This window comes from Carcharhinus amblyrhynchos, chromosome 3 (assembly GCF_965287045.1).
Source record: "Carcharhinus amblyrhynchos chromosome 3, sCarAmb.v2.hapA, whole genome shotgun sequence".
NCBI lineage: Eukaryota > Metazoa > Chordata > Chondrichthyes > Carcharhiniformes > Carcharhinidae > Carcharhinus > Carcharhinus amblyrhynchos.
In genome coordinates this window covers 101,069,767-101,084,807 of record NC_137326.1, presented here as the reverse complement: position 1 = coordinate 101,084,807, position 15,041 = coordinate 101,069,767, and the positions used below count along the sequence as shown (strand labels likewise).

General features: G+C 38.8%; 1 protein-coding gene across 1 annotated transcript in view; it reads right to left on the bottom strand.

Annotated features, from left to right (window-relative positions):
• Nucleotides 1-15,041, bottom strand: part of nlgn1 (neuroligin 1) — a 546,094-nt gene that overhangs the window by 448,339 nt on the left and 82,714 nt on the right. The window contains exons 2-3 of the mRNA XM_080185610.1: nucleotides 6,028-6,801; nucleotides 5,542-5,601 (exon numbers count right to left, since the gene is read on the bottom strand). Of these exons, the coding sequence (XP_080041736.1) occupies nucleotides 5,542-5,601; nucleotides 6,028-6,523 (556 nt within the window). The 5' untranslated portion in view covers nucleotides 6,524-6,801. The remainder of the gene's footprint in view (nucleotides 1-5,541; nucleotides 5,602-6,027; nucleotides 6,802-15,041) is intronic.

The following is a 15,041-nucleotide window of genomic DNA, read 5'->3' as shown; positions in this document are numbered from 1 at the left end:
AAAAATTAACCTCAAATGTGGCAAGGTCAATTGTGCAGTCTGATGAATCTCCCCATGGGTGAGGCTGGATCTATCCTTTAAGTAGTTTTCTACATTACAACAATGACTTTATGTCTTGGCTGATAAGTGTTCTGCCATGACTGGTAGTCATGAAAGATGCTACAGAAAAAGCCCTAACAAAAATGGAGACAATGACTTGAGAATCGCTGCTGGTTGTGGTCATATCAAGAACAAAAAAGGAAAATGGTTATACTTGTTGGAGGTCAATAATCTCCCAGGAAATCACTATAGGAATTATACAAGTTAATGTCCTCCGCCAAACCATCTTCAGCTACTACAATGACTTTCCTTCTGTCATAAGGTCAAAAGTAGGGATGTTCACTGATGACTGCAGTGCTAAGCACCATTTGCGATTCCTCAGATACTGAAATAGACCATGTCCAAATGCAGCAAAACCTGGAAAATATCCAAGCTTGGGCTGACAAGTAGCAAGTAACATTGCTGCCATACAAATGCCAGATGTGGATAATCTCAAGTGTTTTTTGAGCCATTCACATAACCAATCTGTATATCTATGACTGTCCATAAACTGTTATATAAAAAAAGCTATCTTTATTTTATAAACTAAATTTACCCCTCCTTCAATGCGACACAAATTATCTCAAAGCATTTGAACTCACTGGTGACAATCCTTTGAGGCCCTGCTGATTTCAATAAGATATTAAATTTAGATCACAACCTCATTGTTTTACAAAGTCACCCCAAATTCCACTATTCCCATTCTACTGAGATTTGATTACATTTTAAGCTCTTATGTTTACGTCACAACTATCCCACCCATTCTCTAATACATTGATATCAAAATAAGTTTACCCCACTATCCAGACACCTCTATAATACTCTGCATCCCTGTATCATACAGCTTGCACATTCTGCTCTTCCAATTCTAGTCTATGTTACATTTACCCCCACTCCCTGAAGCATCTTCAGTGAATGATCCATCTCAACCTCCTCCGGAGGTCTCCAGCATCACAGATTCTTTAAAATATCTAGAGTTGGGGATTATCACAAGATAGGGTTACGAAAAGTGGTATTTTGTTAATAACTTCATCTGGAAGTCATTTGTTAAATTTGATCATTCATTCTGGTTTATGATTTTCCCACAGGGATCAAATGTTATATATGACATATGTATTACAAATATATATTTCACTTAAGCATACAGCATGGCTTTGAAAACTTGAATTTCACTTTTGCATACTTCAAAATAATCTCAGCCAGTTAGTACATAGTTAATGAAGTGATGCAGATGTGTGTAATTGCATACAATAGTCTATTCATGACTAATTTATAGTTCATATTGATCATAATTTGTCTGATAATTCATGTTTAATTTAAGCCAATTCTGATTCAGGTTACAAAAAGTAGATTATTGTTGGGGATCATTCAGTAATCCGGTTATTCTGGTTTATCATTTTCCACGGGGATCTTGACAAAATTGGGATATGCAGGCTATAAACCCAAGGACTGAAATGAGTCCACTGAAACTTTTCAGCATTTAAACAAACAAGATTTCATGTTTGTTTTTGCCATAATTTATTGGGAAATCAGCAAGGGTACCTTTGAAGCTCAGAGCTTTGTTAAGAGAGACCATTCCTAAAAGATAATTTTCAAGGTGTTGCAGCGTACATGGGGAATAACTCCAGGTGGGGTTACAAAAAAAATGAAATCTTGTTGTTAATCACTTCATTTGGGGGTCATTTATTAAATTTGATCATTTTGGTATATGATTTCCTCAAGGATCGTATATTATGACATATGTATTTATAGATATATATTTCACTTAAGTATGCAGCATAGCTTTGAAAACCTGAAGTTCACTTCTGTACTCTTCAATATCAGTTCAATCGGTTAGAAAGCAGTCAATGAAGTTGTCTACTTCATTGTCCCGACTGAAAAAGCCTAGCTGTGCCTTCCCTCTTGAAAAGTCATAAGTAATTCTCAATTGAATTTCACTGCCATCCAATTCAATTCAAGCAGATCCCATGACCAAAAACATACAAAAGGTGAACTTTTGAACTTTAAATACTGTTCATTCTGACTAAAATAGAACTGATTTTTGAGCCCAGGACTCATAAAGGCCAATAGGTGTTGATGTGTTTTTGACATGGAGGTAGCAATTTGGGACTACCAAAGAGATGGTACAGAGGTCAGACTCCTTTAAAGCCTCACAACTTTAATGACCTATTATTTGCTAATTACTTCCATACACTTTTAAAAACAATATCAGAGCAGAATGAGACAATATATTGGTTTAAGGTAGCCTGAAACTTGCAACTTTTTCTTCAATATCTGACCTGCATCACTGCTTTCTCATTTAAAAAGTACCATTTTTGTTTTTGAGAGAGCCACAATAATTTTACTGCTAAAAATCTTTCACTGAACATATTTGAGATTTATCTGCAAGAACCAAAAGCAAAAAAATCCTTGTCCTCAGTTAATATTGCTAACATAGGTTCCAGCTACCAAAGTGTACCTTTTCAGCTAGCTTTTCCTTTTCTGTGGCACTTACAACATCAGTTACATAGATGTGAAGCAATATTTGGGGCTGTTCTTTCTGCATTGCACTCACTGTCCCAAGTTGATGTAAGTGATCTATTTCCACTTTAAGTTCTCCTTTCTTCCTGGTTCTCTTTTGTTAACACTACTAGGACCAGTGCTTATCTGAATTCTCCTTTTGCATTCTCTTGGAGCTTGATCTTGAAACACACCATATTCTAGGCCTTAGTTCAGGAGGTGGAAAGGTGGCAAGAGGTTATATTTTCCCCAGGGAGTCAGGAGGTCCTCCAAACATACATTGTAAAACAAACGAAAGCAGGTAGCCACAGGGTCACTTCAAGGAGTCTGGCTCAATTGTTACAAAACGTTTACATGTGGATGCATCTTCAAGTGTCATCGGCTACAAACCTCTACGAACACTACGAACCTCTCATACTGTTCAATGCATCACATCCCCATTAAATATCCAAAACTCATGCCAAACACTCAGATGCTCCACCTCACCTACTTATTAATGTTGCAAGCCCCTCACCCACATCTCAGATTCCACGTACTTGCAGCTATTCAAACTCATTCTATTATCCAGCGTGAAATACAAGCAACAGGTGGCTTGATCATGAATCTTTTGCTATCTACTCACTCTTCTTCCCTCCCTCTCCGCACTTGTGTTTTCAAATACCCAATAACTGCAACCTGGTCAATATAGCCTCACAATGTAGGGCACAACCAACAATTGACACAGGAGCACTGGCACTTGATCCGACACCGCTAATTACCAAATTTTGGCACTATATATACTTTGGACAAAATTTGCCCATGAGCTAAGGTACAACCGAGATAACTGGTACAAGCCTGCCAGATAGGAATATGAAGGAGTCGTCATAAACTTGTCGGAGCTGGAGGCCCCACTTGCACCTTCAGGAGGCCAATACAGCTCATTTCACTGGGAATGTCAGCCTGTAACCATATGTTAGATCCCAATGACACTGAGGAAGCATGGTGACTAGACACAGAATATTCTCAACCCAAGTCCTGCACTTCACACATGAAGAATAGGACTTGGCCATTCAGTTCCACGAATCTGCTCCAGAATTTAATATGATCATGGCTTATCCTCTATTTCATCAACTGCTCTCTCCCCATAATTGACTCATTTGGTGTCTAGAATTCTATGTCCTTAAATCGAATAGAAGCCAGTGACTTGGCCTCCACAGCTTTTTGTGGCAGAGAATTCCACAGGTTCATCACCCATTCAGTGAAGAAGTTTCTCCTCATCTCAGTCCAAATGGCAACCCTGTATTCTGAGACTGTGACCCCTTGTTCTAGACCCCAGCTAGAGGAATCAACATTCTCTCATCCAGTCTGTCCAGTTCTGTCAGAATTTTATATATTTCAATTGGATCCTCCATCATTCTAAATTCCAGTGAATACAGATCTATTTAATCTAATCCTCACATCTCAGGAATCAGTCTGGTGAACCTCTGGTGCATTCCCTTGATGGCAAGGGAATGTACCAGAAGTTCATCAGATTCATTCCTGGGATGTGAGGATTGGGTTGACTAGACGGGTATTCACTGGAATTTTAGGTAATGAGATCAAAATTGCATACAATACTCCAGGGGTGACCTCATAAGGCAGCCCTCACAAAGCTGCAGTAAGGCATCCTTGCTCATTTACTCAAAACCTCCTGCAATGATTTTGCCTTCCCAACTGCTTGCTTCCAGTGACTGGTGTACAAAATTAAGTGAAAGTATTCTGTTTCAAAAGTCAACTTGACCTGAAAGCTTAAGCTTCTGGACATGTCACTGCAACAGTAAGTTGTGGCTCTGCTTGTTACTTTAGACATTTGCGCTCCTCAACTATTCAAACCTCTACAAATTCAAAGTCAGCAGGATAACTTTAATTTGAATTGTGCAATTTTATTCTAAGAGCTCAATCTGAATTAAAAGATATTTCAAATTTTAACACCAAAAAAATGACTGAATTGGCAGAAATAGATGGTGTTAGATTTCTACATGATTTGCTGTGAAAAATAGTACGAGTAACAATGGACTTGAACCTGGTTTTCTATCAAAGAATAAGAATGGTGGGTTTCTTTGTATCTATATAGCATGAGTAACAATGGACTTGAACCTGGTTTTCTATCAAAGAATAAAAATGGTGGGTTTCTTTGTATCTATATTCAAACCCTATTGCTGCATTGTATGAGGTTAGTTCACATGTGTTGATACTACAGTTAAATTGTCAAATATTTCAGAGCGACCAGAGATATTGTAATAAGTGAACATAACCCGCACATGGCAGGAGTCCTCAAACTCCAATTTCGCAAGTTTATTGCCATATCTTCATTAGAAGTGTGGCACAAACTCCTTTTATACATGTAAACAGGGGTAGAAACTATGATAGTGTCATGGCAGAAAATCCAATATTTCCCTTATTCACCAATCTTCTTGGCAAGTCACTGTCAATAATCACTGAAATAATACCAGTAATTTACAAAACTCAAATACAAAGAAACAGAACTAAATTGGAAGAGATGGTTAACTGAGTCATTGATGGTAACAGAAAATACTATTGATGGAAGATTTCATCACAATGGAATAGTTTGCTACAGTAGCATATTGAATACTTTAATCTGTTTTAGCTTAATTAGCCATTCTGAAGTGATACCTTATTTAAAAAAAACCATTTGAAATCTTCGAGTCTCTAAATAATAACATATATAAAAAGCAGATAAAATACATGAAAGGTCGAGTGTAAATATAACTTTTCTTATTGTCCAGAAGCAAAATGAAAGGCAAGATAGATAAAAGTTAGGTTCTGCTTTTTGTGCTATCTTTTAAGCAAGTTTTAAATCCATGCTTTTTGATGTGTGCATGAATGTCATAAATTACATGACATTTGCTGACCTTTGCCTCAAAGTATCAATGGTGGTCTCTGGATGAGAAGCACAACCTCTTCTGCTCCAAGCTTTATACATACCTCCTTTTCTACATATTTTCTTGCCGGGTTTTCTGGCACATTCCTTCGATATTCTTTTTACTGAAAAATGAATAAAAGACTAAAAAATAACATGAGCTCCGTCACAGACAGTAGGAGCATGCAACACCACCAACTGACTTAAAATTGTCCTTTCTGCAAAGACAGGTTTCCAACTCATTGTGTCTGCACACACAATGGGCAAATTATGCACCTTCTCTTAAGTCAGTGAGAGGGGGATTGAGAACCAATATCCACCTCGATGGTCGTGCCATGGGAGGGAAGGGGAAAGATGAGTGGGGACAGAATACATATCTGATGCATTGGGAAAGCTTCATGCATATGCACGCATAGATACGCACACGCGCACACACACGCACACACACACAAACCACAGCATGCAAACATCGTCATGCTTCCTAAACAAAGTAAGATACATTTAGTAAATATTAAAATTTGATTTCCCTGTTCCTCATGGCTTACACTCACCATCTTCAGTAGGCACGTATATGTTTAGAAAGAGGCAATCTTCATTCTGTTCTTGGACATAAGAGGCAATTACTTCCAAGTTGGCAGTAAACCACACTGGAAGCATAACATCTGGCAACATACCATGTATATTCTGGGGACAGACTGGTGCAAAATGGGTGGCATTTCGTATTTCTGACCAAGAAGAAGGGGGTTCAGGGGGTTGAAAGCGGCGATCTCCCGTTGGTGAAGCAGCATAAGGTACGCCAAGATACTGGATCACTGGACCCAAGATTTCATTACTCAATTCTTTTTTAATCCCCCTCAGTCTGCCATAATTGGTGTTCACAACTGGATAGGTGTCATCTAGTTTCTGGCAAATTACCAGGTTGCCCTTCAATGTAAATCCAAGAATCCAGAGGAGGAAAGTTATATCAAATCCGATTCGCACTGGATGCGCCATCACCATCCTCAAAATGCAGTTTAGCCATGACGGCCTTTCCTGGTGAAGTGGCATGGTCTACAATGCTTCTTCACAAATATAGAAACAAAAATCCTGCTGGTATCCAGATGAAATCTCAGCAAGCTACAAGAAGTTGTTTATACAGAGTCCGACGGCAAATCTCAGCAACTTCTGGTATCAGCAATATTTCCCTACAGATTTCATAATTGACGACAGATGCTATTTTTCAGTCAACATGCTACAATTTATTTTTTGTGCCAACATGAAGATATTGGTTGATCACGGTGGATTTTCTTTCATAAATCAACTATAGGTATCAGGATATTTGTGGCCTGTAAAATAGAAATAATACTGTAAATATCAAAATAAATTCCAGAGCTATAAACATTCTACATTACGAAGTTTTACATATTGCTGTACAAACCAAAAATTTTAGTTTTTTTAAACACCTACTGTAGAGTTTATATACAGTTCATGATTTCAGCAGAAATGTGACAATTGTCTGTCCACTATTTTGAGAGGTACGGGGGGAGGGGTGGGTGGGTGGCTGCGCGTGGAGAGAGAGAGAGAGAGAGAGAGAGAGAGAGAGAGAGAGAGTGAGAGTGGTATTCCTCCATTCAGTCCACCATGGGAATCCATCCCACATGTTACACAAGCACCTGTATTTCAATAGTAGCTAAATGAATGTCATTTTTCAAATACTCATCCATTAATATTAACAAGACCTATTGCCTGCTTTTTGTTCTTAGCCAGCAATTTTGTTTAACTAGACTGATAGGATGAGAGAGATATGCAGACATGCCATATTCAATTTTATTCCAGGATGCAGAATCTGTGCATGTAGTCAAACAAAAGAACCATTAATTCTTGCATCAAAAAAAACAGAAGCAATCTGCTCGTGTAAATGTCCATCTATTTACATGACTGAAAATTGTCTAAACTCATTCCCAGCTGCATCAAATGGACATAAATCACTGATGGCACTGATACTAGAATCCCCGATGATTTGGATGGGAAGGCTGAAATGTATCATTTGCTTTGCATGGTATGGAAGTTTAATTGAAATACAAGCATCTCATCTGGAAGTACCACAAAGATTTTCTTGCACTACACAATCTACACAAAAAATCTACACAATTTTCTAAATTTTAATCCAAGGTATGAACTATAATTATATATCAATATATATTTCAGCACAACACCACTACAATTAAATAATTTATATAAAATATATTGTCTAGAAACAGTATCAATTCTACCTTAAAATTAATAAGCAGAAAATTACAGGAAGATATTTTGCACTAGAAAGTGACTTCATTCACAACAGGTATCAGTCATTTAGTAAATCTCTGACAATGTTGAGAAAATTGAGTAGCATGGTTCTAAATTATGTTCATCAGTGCACGTGGCTTGTGAACCTATGCAAAGCACTTTTAAAAGGAAAATGGTCCACTGACAGTTGCATTTTTGAGAAGGGAGGAGTAAAGTGCTTTTCATTTGTGGCTTGTTTTTCAGGACTTTGGCCAAGACAAATGTATGGATTGAAAGGTTGGGGGAGGGGGGAATCTTGATGTTGGGATGCTGCCTTAAGGGAACTGGAGTTTCAGTATCTGCTCACAGACAGTTTGTTTGAATCAAAGAGTCAACTGCCTCCCTTTCCTCCCTCTGCACACTGCATTCCTCTCTGCTGCCTATGGTCCATTTGAACTCATGCTGTAGCCCAACAGACACTCACTCCCATTAGTACAGTAAACTTTCTTCCTACGGTACCCTGACCATCTTATGATCCAAATCATTCCCTTGAAAGTCCAAAATTCTGTTAATCCTGCCTTTATAACTAACAGTATATTTGGGGGGAAAAGAATACATTTATTGGTATCTTTTACTTCCCATGATGTCCAAAATGTTTTAGAACCAATTAATTTATTTTCAAGTGCAGCAAACTTGGCAGATTTCTGTTCTTCATGGTTCCACAAAATACCAATGAGATAAATGGCACAAACTATCAAGAACAGGGACTCTCACTTTAAAAGCTAATATTGGAGGAATGAAGGGGATCATGTGACCGGTTCTGAACTCTACCCAACAATGGTCTGTGTGATTTGGTTGTTAAAAATTAATGGTGGGGAAGCTTGAATTTACTGGGAAAATGTTCATGCCTGTGGACCATGGTAAGAGCATCTGTGCTAATTAAGACTTGGAGATTAGCAGTCTTTCTTCATAGTGAGGCTTTTGGACTATCAGGCTTTATAAACAGTTGAACATTAGGCTGTTTAATTTAAATAATTAAGAAGTCTGGAAAATAGACATCAAGCATTTCTACCCTGATGTCGGGCCCATGTGATTCATGTTTTCATAGACTTGGGCTTTGGGAGAAAGTCACTGTAGCATAGGATTTAAAGTTTCTAAGATATCACTAAACTTCACAAATAAATTAAGGTTACCTGGCTGGGAAAGGTAAAAGGAAGCAGGGCATTGAGAGTGGAGAATAGCTTTGGACTGGTTCCCAGAGAATAAAGTGTCCAGTTAAGGGACAGCATAAAATGTAGCTGTGGCATGGGATTATCAGTTGTGTCAAAAGCTAATTGGGAAATATACTTTCTGCAGTTTAAGGTACAAGTTGACAATGTTGCTTTCAGTTTTGATTAAGAGTAAACAGATTCAAAACATTAACTTTTTTTTCACTATAGATGATACTGAATTTTTCCAACATTCTATGTTCTTGATTTTGGTTTCTCGCATCAAAAGTTTTAAAACTTGAAATCTTGTCATGTGATCCTTTCAGTCAGTCACTGAAAATCCAAAATGAGCAGTATTAAAGGGGATCTTAACACTATTTTTGGATTGAGGGATAATTTGGTCAAAATAGTCCCATCTATTGAACAGGTTGATTGTGCCCAAGATCAATGCCTCACCCAAAAGATGACAACTTGAATAATGTTGCCTTTTCTCAGGATTGCATTAAAATGTCTGCATAGAGTCCAAGTTGAGGTCTTGGAGCACCTTTTTACTCAAGACGAGTAAATACCACAGTTGAGCCAGATGTAGTGTAGGACAAAGAGCTCAATCCACACCTTACTGAAAATAACAAAGTTACATACGTCACAAACAAGTGTGATGTGACTGGTACCTATCTCATCCAATGGTCATGACTGCATACAACTGAGGTATAGCAAACACTTGGAACTCTTGGACTTCCAGCACGTAAAAGGTACTGTCAATTTGAAATTTACATAGTACATAGTATCATTGTGGTTTGTACAAATATCTTCCTTGCTAGTCATCAGGTACATGCCAGCTGATCATTCAATTTCCTTCAATCTGCACAAAACTATACAAAAAGGAAAGATTTATATAGTACCTTTCACTACATCATTATGAATTCATCACAAAATGCTGATGGCCAATGACATTTTTGTTTGAAGTGTAATCATTTTTGAAATGTGTGAAACATGATACCAATTTGTGCACAATATGATCCCACAAACAGAAAATGCAATAATCACAGGAAAATAATGATACGACGCACCCTCGACATACTGTCTTCCGTTTTCTTCCATCAGGAAAAAGATACAAAAGCCTGAGGTCACGTACAGCCGACTCAGAACAGCTTCTTCCCTGCTGCCATCAGACTTCTGAATGGACCTACCTTATATTAAGTTGACCTTTCTCCACCCCCTAGCTATGATTGTAACATTACATTCTGCAGAATCTTAGCAATACCGGGAACACTCAGGGACTTTCTGAAATATTTTGAAGTAACAATACATTGCAATCAGTGTCACATACTATACTGAGATTTTCAAAGCTCTTGGACCACAAGGTAGGCTTCTATCCAATGTTAAAGCATATTGAATCGGGGGCTAGTAGCACAATGGATAGCAAGCTGGTTATGAAACAGGAAGTGGTTAAAGGTATTTATTCAGATTGCCAGAAGATGGGATGTGGTATTCCACAAGGTTCATCCTGTCACCACTTACACGAACAATCTGAACTCAGGAATTAGAAATATAATTTCAAGACTTAAAGATGGAAGAAAGGGGAAAGTTACTGTGGAGGAAGATTGCAACAAAATGAGATATTTATAAATTTGCAGAATAGAAAATCCTGTGGAAAATGTTTTTCAATACAAGTTGGTGTGAGAAGGTGGATTTCAGCAAGAATAAGCAGGTCACGTTTTGGAAATAAACTGCCTCCTGATGAAGAAATGAATCAAGTGATACAGACTGACAAATAATCAAAAAGGTACCAGTTCAGATTAATGAGGCCATAATCAACTGGTCATTTTAAGAAGAATAGAAACGAATATTAAACTTTGTTTGAATAACATTCAGAGTAATGTACACATTTCTGATCTCCATATTATGCAGATTATTAAAATGCACTGGAGGAAGTGATTTAAAAGGATGAGATCAGAAAATATTGAACAGGCTGGGGTACTTTTGTCTTAAAAAAAACTGAACAATAAAGGGATTCCATAGGATAGATGTAGAAAAAATGTTTATATTTTCAGGGGTGACAAAACTAGGCATCAAAACATTATTTTAATTTTTCACCTTGCTCCCACCCTGAAGCATCTGCAGAAAACTGACAACAATGAAACTCATTTTATGTTCAAGGAACAGCAACTCTATCTTTGATAGCGTTCTGGACTCAGCATGGAGCTCTACAATTCTGCATGCATTTTCTTTCACTTTTGCTTCTGGGTACAGCTGTTCATATAGCCATAAATTTGCAGGAAACAAGCATAGATGCAACTGGCCAAATGTGCTGTCACCACAGTAACTCAACTAGCCCCAAGGCCTGCCCATTTCCTGTCGCACTGCACGTTAGTGCTCATCCAAATCCATTTTAGTTCTTTTGCTAACCACTTTTAAGGTGGTGTCCTTTGGTCCTTGGTTCAAATCACTTGTAACAGTTCCCTTCTGTCTACTCTGACGCTCATGATTTTGAACCAAGTCTTCTTTCGATTTTCTCTTCTTAAGAGCAACCCTAACTTCTCCACTCAATACAAGTGAAGTGCTTCATTTCTGCAAGCATTCTCCTAAATCTTTTCTGCTTCCTCTCTAAAGTATTTACATCCTTCTAAAATCAGTGCCCAGAACTGAACACACTACTCCACTGGTTTGAGGTCAAACCAGTGTTTTATACAGGCTCAGAGGGTGGAGTGTCTGGAACAAGCTGCCAGTAGTAGGGGCGTGTACAATATTGTCTTTTAAAAAGCATTCAGACAGTTACATGGGTAAGATGGATATGGAGGGATATGGGCAAAACGCAGGCAATTGGGACTACTTTAGGGGTTTTTTGAAAAAAAAAGGGGTGGCATGGACAAGTTGGGCCTATGATCGTAACTTTCTTGCTCTTGTACTCTATGCCTCAATTTATGAAGCTCAGGATCCTCTATACTTAATTAACCACTTTTTCAATCGGCACTGCCAACTCTAATAATTTGTGCATATATAGCCTCAGGCCTGTCAGTTCCATATTCCCTTTACAATTATTTCCTATGCTATAAATTTCCTCCTCTTGGTCTTCCTACCAAAACGTACCACTTCACACCTCTCTGCATTAAATTATCTTCCATACGTTCATCCATTCTGCAAGCCCATCTGTGTCCTCTTTCTCTATATTGTCCTCATACTTCAAGTTTTGTCATCTGCAAACATTGAAACCATGCCTTGCACGCCACAATGGTAACCGATTAATTTCACATCAACCCTGATTTTTGGAATTGATGGGTGTTTTATTTTTTAAAAACTGGATGCCGTTTAAACCCACCCCATTTATCCAGGCTGGAAGCTGGCACAGATATATATTGGCTGGACTGCACCAAAGGCAGCAAATCTTGGATAAGGGCTTGAAAGTGGGGCCTTCGCACTCAGCGGCAGGAAAACTTTCCACTCAGTCACTCCAGATTCCTTATAAGTTATATATGTTATGATCCCAATTGATGTTAATACTGGACAAGCACGATCCCAGCATGAAACCTGGCTTGATAGGTTCAAATTTTTATTTTAAGGAAACATTGGAGTTGTTACTGAACAAATTCATAGGCAGCTGATGAACTTTTAACACAAGAATAAAACATTTATTAACCAAGAAAAATAATGTACAGATCGCAATACAAAAAAAAATTCAAATATTCACTATTCATTCACCCCAAATGTATCTTTACAGACACAGAAATTCAGAAAGATAAAACAATTACCTATCTTACATGCTAACAATCTGGGTAGGAATATAGCACATGGGAACCAACTGGCAAACTGTGGTCAGACACAACACACTCCAAAGTAAATGACAGATGCAACCAAAGTAGATTCTCTGGATTTGTCAACAATCCATCCAGACGCTCATCATACCATAGAAAATTATAGCTCAGAAACAGGCCTTTTGGCCCTTCTTGTCTGTGCCGAACCATTTTTGCATAGTCCCACTGACCTGCACTTGGACCATATCCCTCCACCCCTCTCATCCATGAACCCATCCAAGTTTTTCTTAAAAGTGACCCTGCATTTACCACTTTATCCGGCAGCTCATTCTACACTCCCACCACTCTCTGCGTGAAGCCCCCACCAGTATTCCCTTTAAACTTTTCTCCTTTCACCTTTAACCCATGCCCTTTGGTTTTTTTCTCCCCTAGCCTGAGTGGAAAAAGCTTGCTTGCATTCACTCTATCTAGACCCATCAAAATCTTATACACCTCTATCAAATCTTTCCTCATTCTTCTACATGCCAGGGAATAAAATCCTAACCTATTCAATCTCTTTCTGTAACTCAGCTTCTCAAGTCCCAGCAACATCCTAGTGAACCTTCTCGGCACTCTTTCAACCTTATTTACATCCTTCCTTTCTGTGACTAGGTGACCAAAACTATACACAATACTCTAAATTCGGCCTCACCAATGCCTTATACAACCTTACCACAATGCTCCAACTTTTATACTCGATACTCCGATTTATAAAGGCCAATGTACCAAAAGCACTCATTACGACCCTATCCACCAGTGACGTCACTTTTAAGGAATTCTGTACCTGTATTCCTAGATCCCTCTGTTCAACTGCACTCTTCAGAGTCCTACCATTTACCCTGTACATTCTACTTTGGTTTGTCCTTCCAAAGTGCAATACCTTACACTTGACTGCGTTAAATTCCATTTGTCATTCTTTAGCCCATTTTTCTAGTTGGTCCAAATCCCTCAGCAAGCTTTGAAAAACCTTCCTCACTGTCCATTACACTTCTAATCTTTGTATCATCAGCAAAGTTGCTGATCCAATTTACCACATTATCATCCAGATCTTTGATATAGATGACAAACAACAATGGACCCAACGCCAATCCCTGCGGCACACCACTAGTCACAGGCCTCCACTTAGAGGCGCAATCCTCCACAACCACTCTCTGGCTTCTTCCATTGAGCCAGTGTCTAATCCAGTTTACTACCTCCCCATGTATACCTAGCGACGGAACCTTCCTAACTAACCTTCCATGAGGGACCTTGTCAAAGGCCCTGTTGAAATCCACGTAGACAACATCCACCGCCTTCTCTTCATCCACTTTCCTGGTAACCTCCTCGAAAAGCTATAATAGATTGGTCAAACATGACCTACCACGCACAAAGCCATGTTGACTCTCCCTAATAAGTCCCTGTCTATCCAAATACTTGTAGATTCTCTCTCTCATCATACCTTCCAATAACTTGTCCACACCGACATCAAACTTACTGGCCTATAATTCCCCGGATTTCTCTTGGAACCTTTTTTCAACAACGGAACAACATGAGCCACCCTCCAAACATTCAGCACCTCTCCTGTGCATACTAACATTTTAAATATGTCTGCCAGGGCCCCTGCAAGTTCAACACTAGCCTCCCTCAAGGTCTGTGGGAATACCCTGTCCAGTCCCGGGGATTTATCCACACTGCTTTGCCTCAAGACAGCCAGCAGCTCCTCCCCTTTAATCTATAAAGGTTCCATGACTTCCCTACCCATTTGCTCTATTTCCGTAGACTCCGTGCCCGTTTCTTCAGTAAATACGGATGCAAAAAACCCATTTAGTATCTCCCCCATCTCTTTTGGTTGCATACACAGTCTACCACTCTGGTCTTCAAGAGGACCAATTTTATCCCTCACTATCCTTTTGCTCCTTACATACCTATAGAAGCTCTTTGGATTTTCCTTCACTCTGTCTGCCAAAGCAACCTCATGTCTTCTTTTAGCCCTCCTGATTTCCCTCTTAAGTAGCTTCTTGCACCATTTATACTCCAAGTATCTGATCTGTTCCTTGCTGCCTGTACATTTCATACAACTCTCTCTTCCTCTTAATCAGTGTTATAATCTCCCTCGAGAACAAAGGTTCCTCATTCCTATTTACTTTGCCTTTAATCCTGACAGGAACGTACAAACTCTGCACTCTCAAAATTTCTCCTTTGAAGGCCTCCCACTTTCCATTTACATCCTTACCAGAGAACAGCCTGTGCCAATCCACACTTCCCATATCCCTTCTGATTTCACCAATTTGGCCTTTTTCCAGTTCAGAACTTCAACCCAAGGACCAGATCTATCCTTATCCA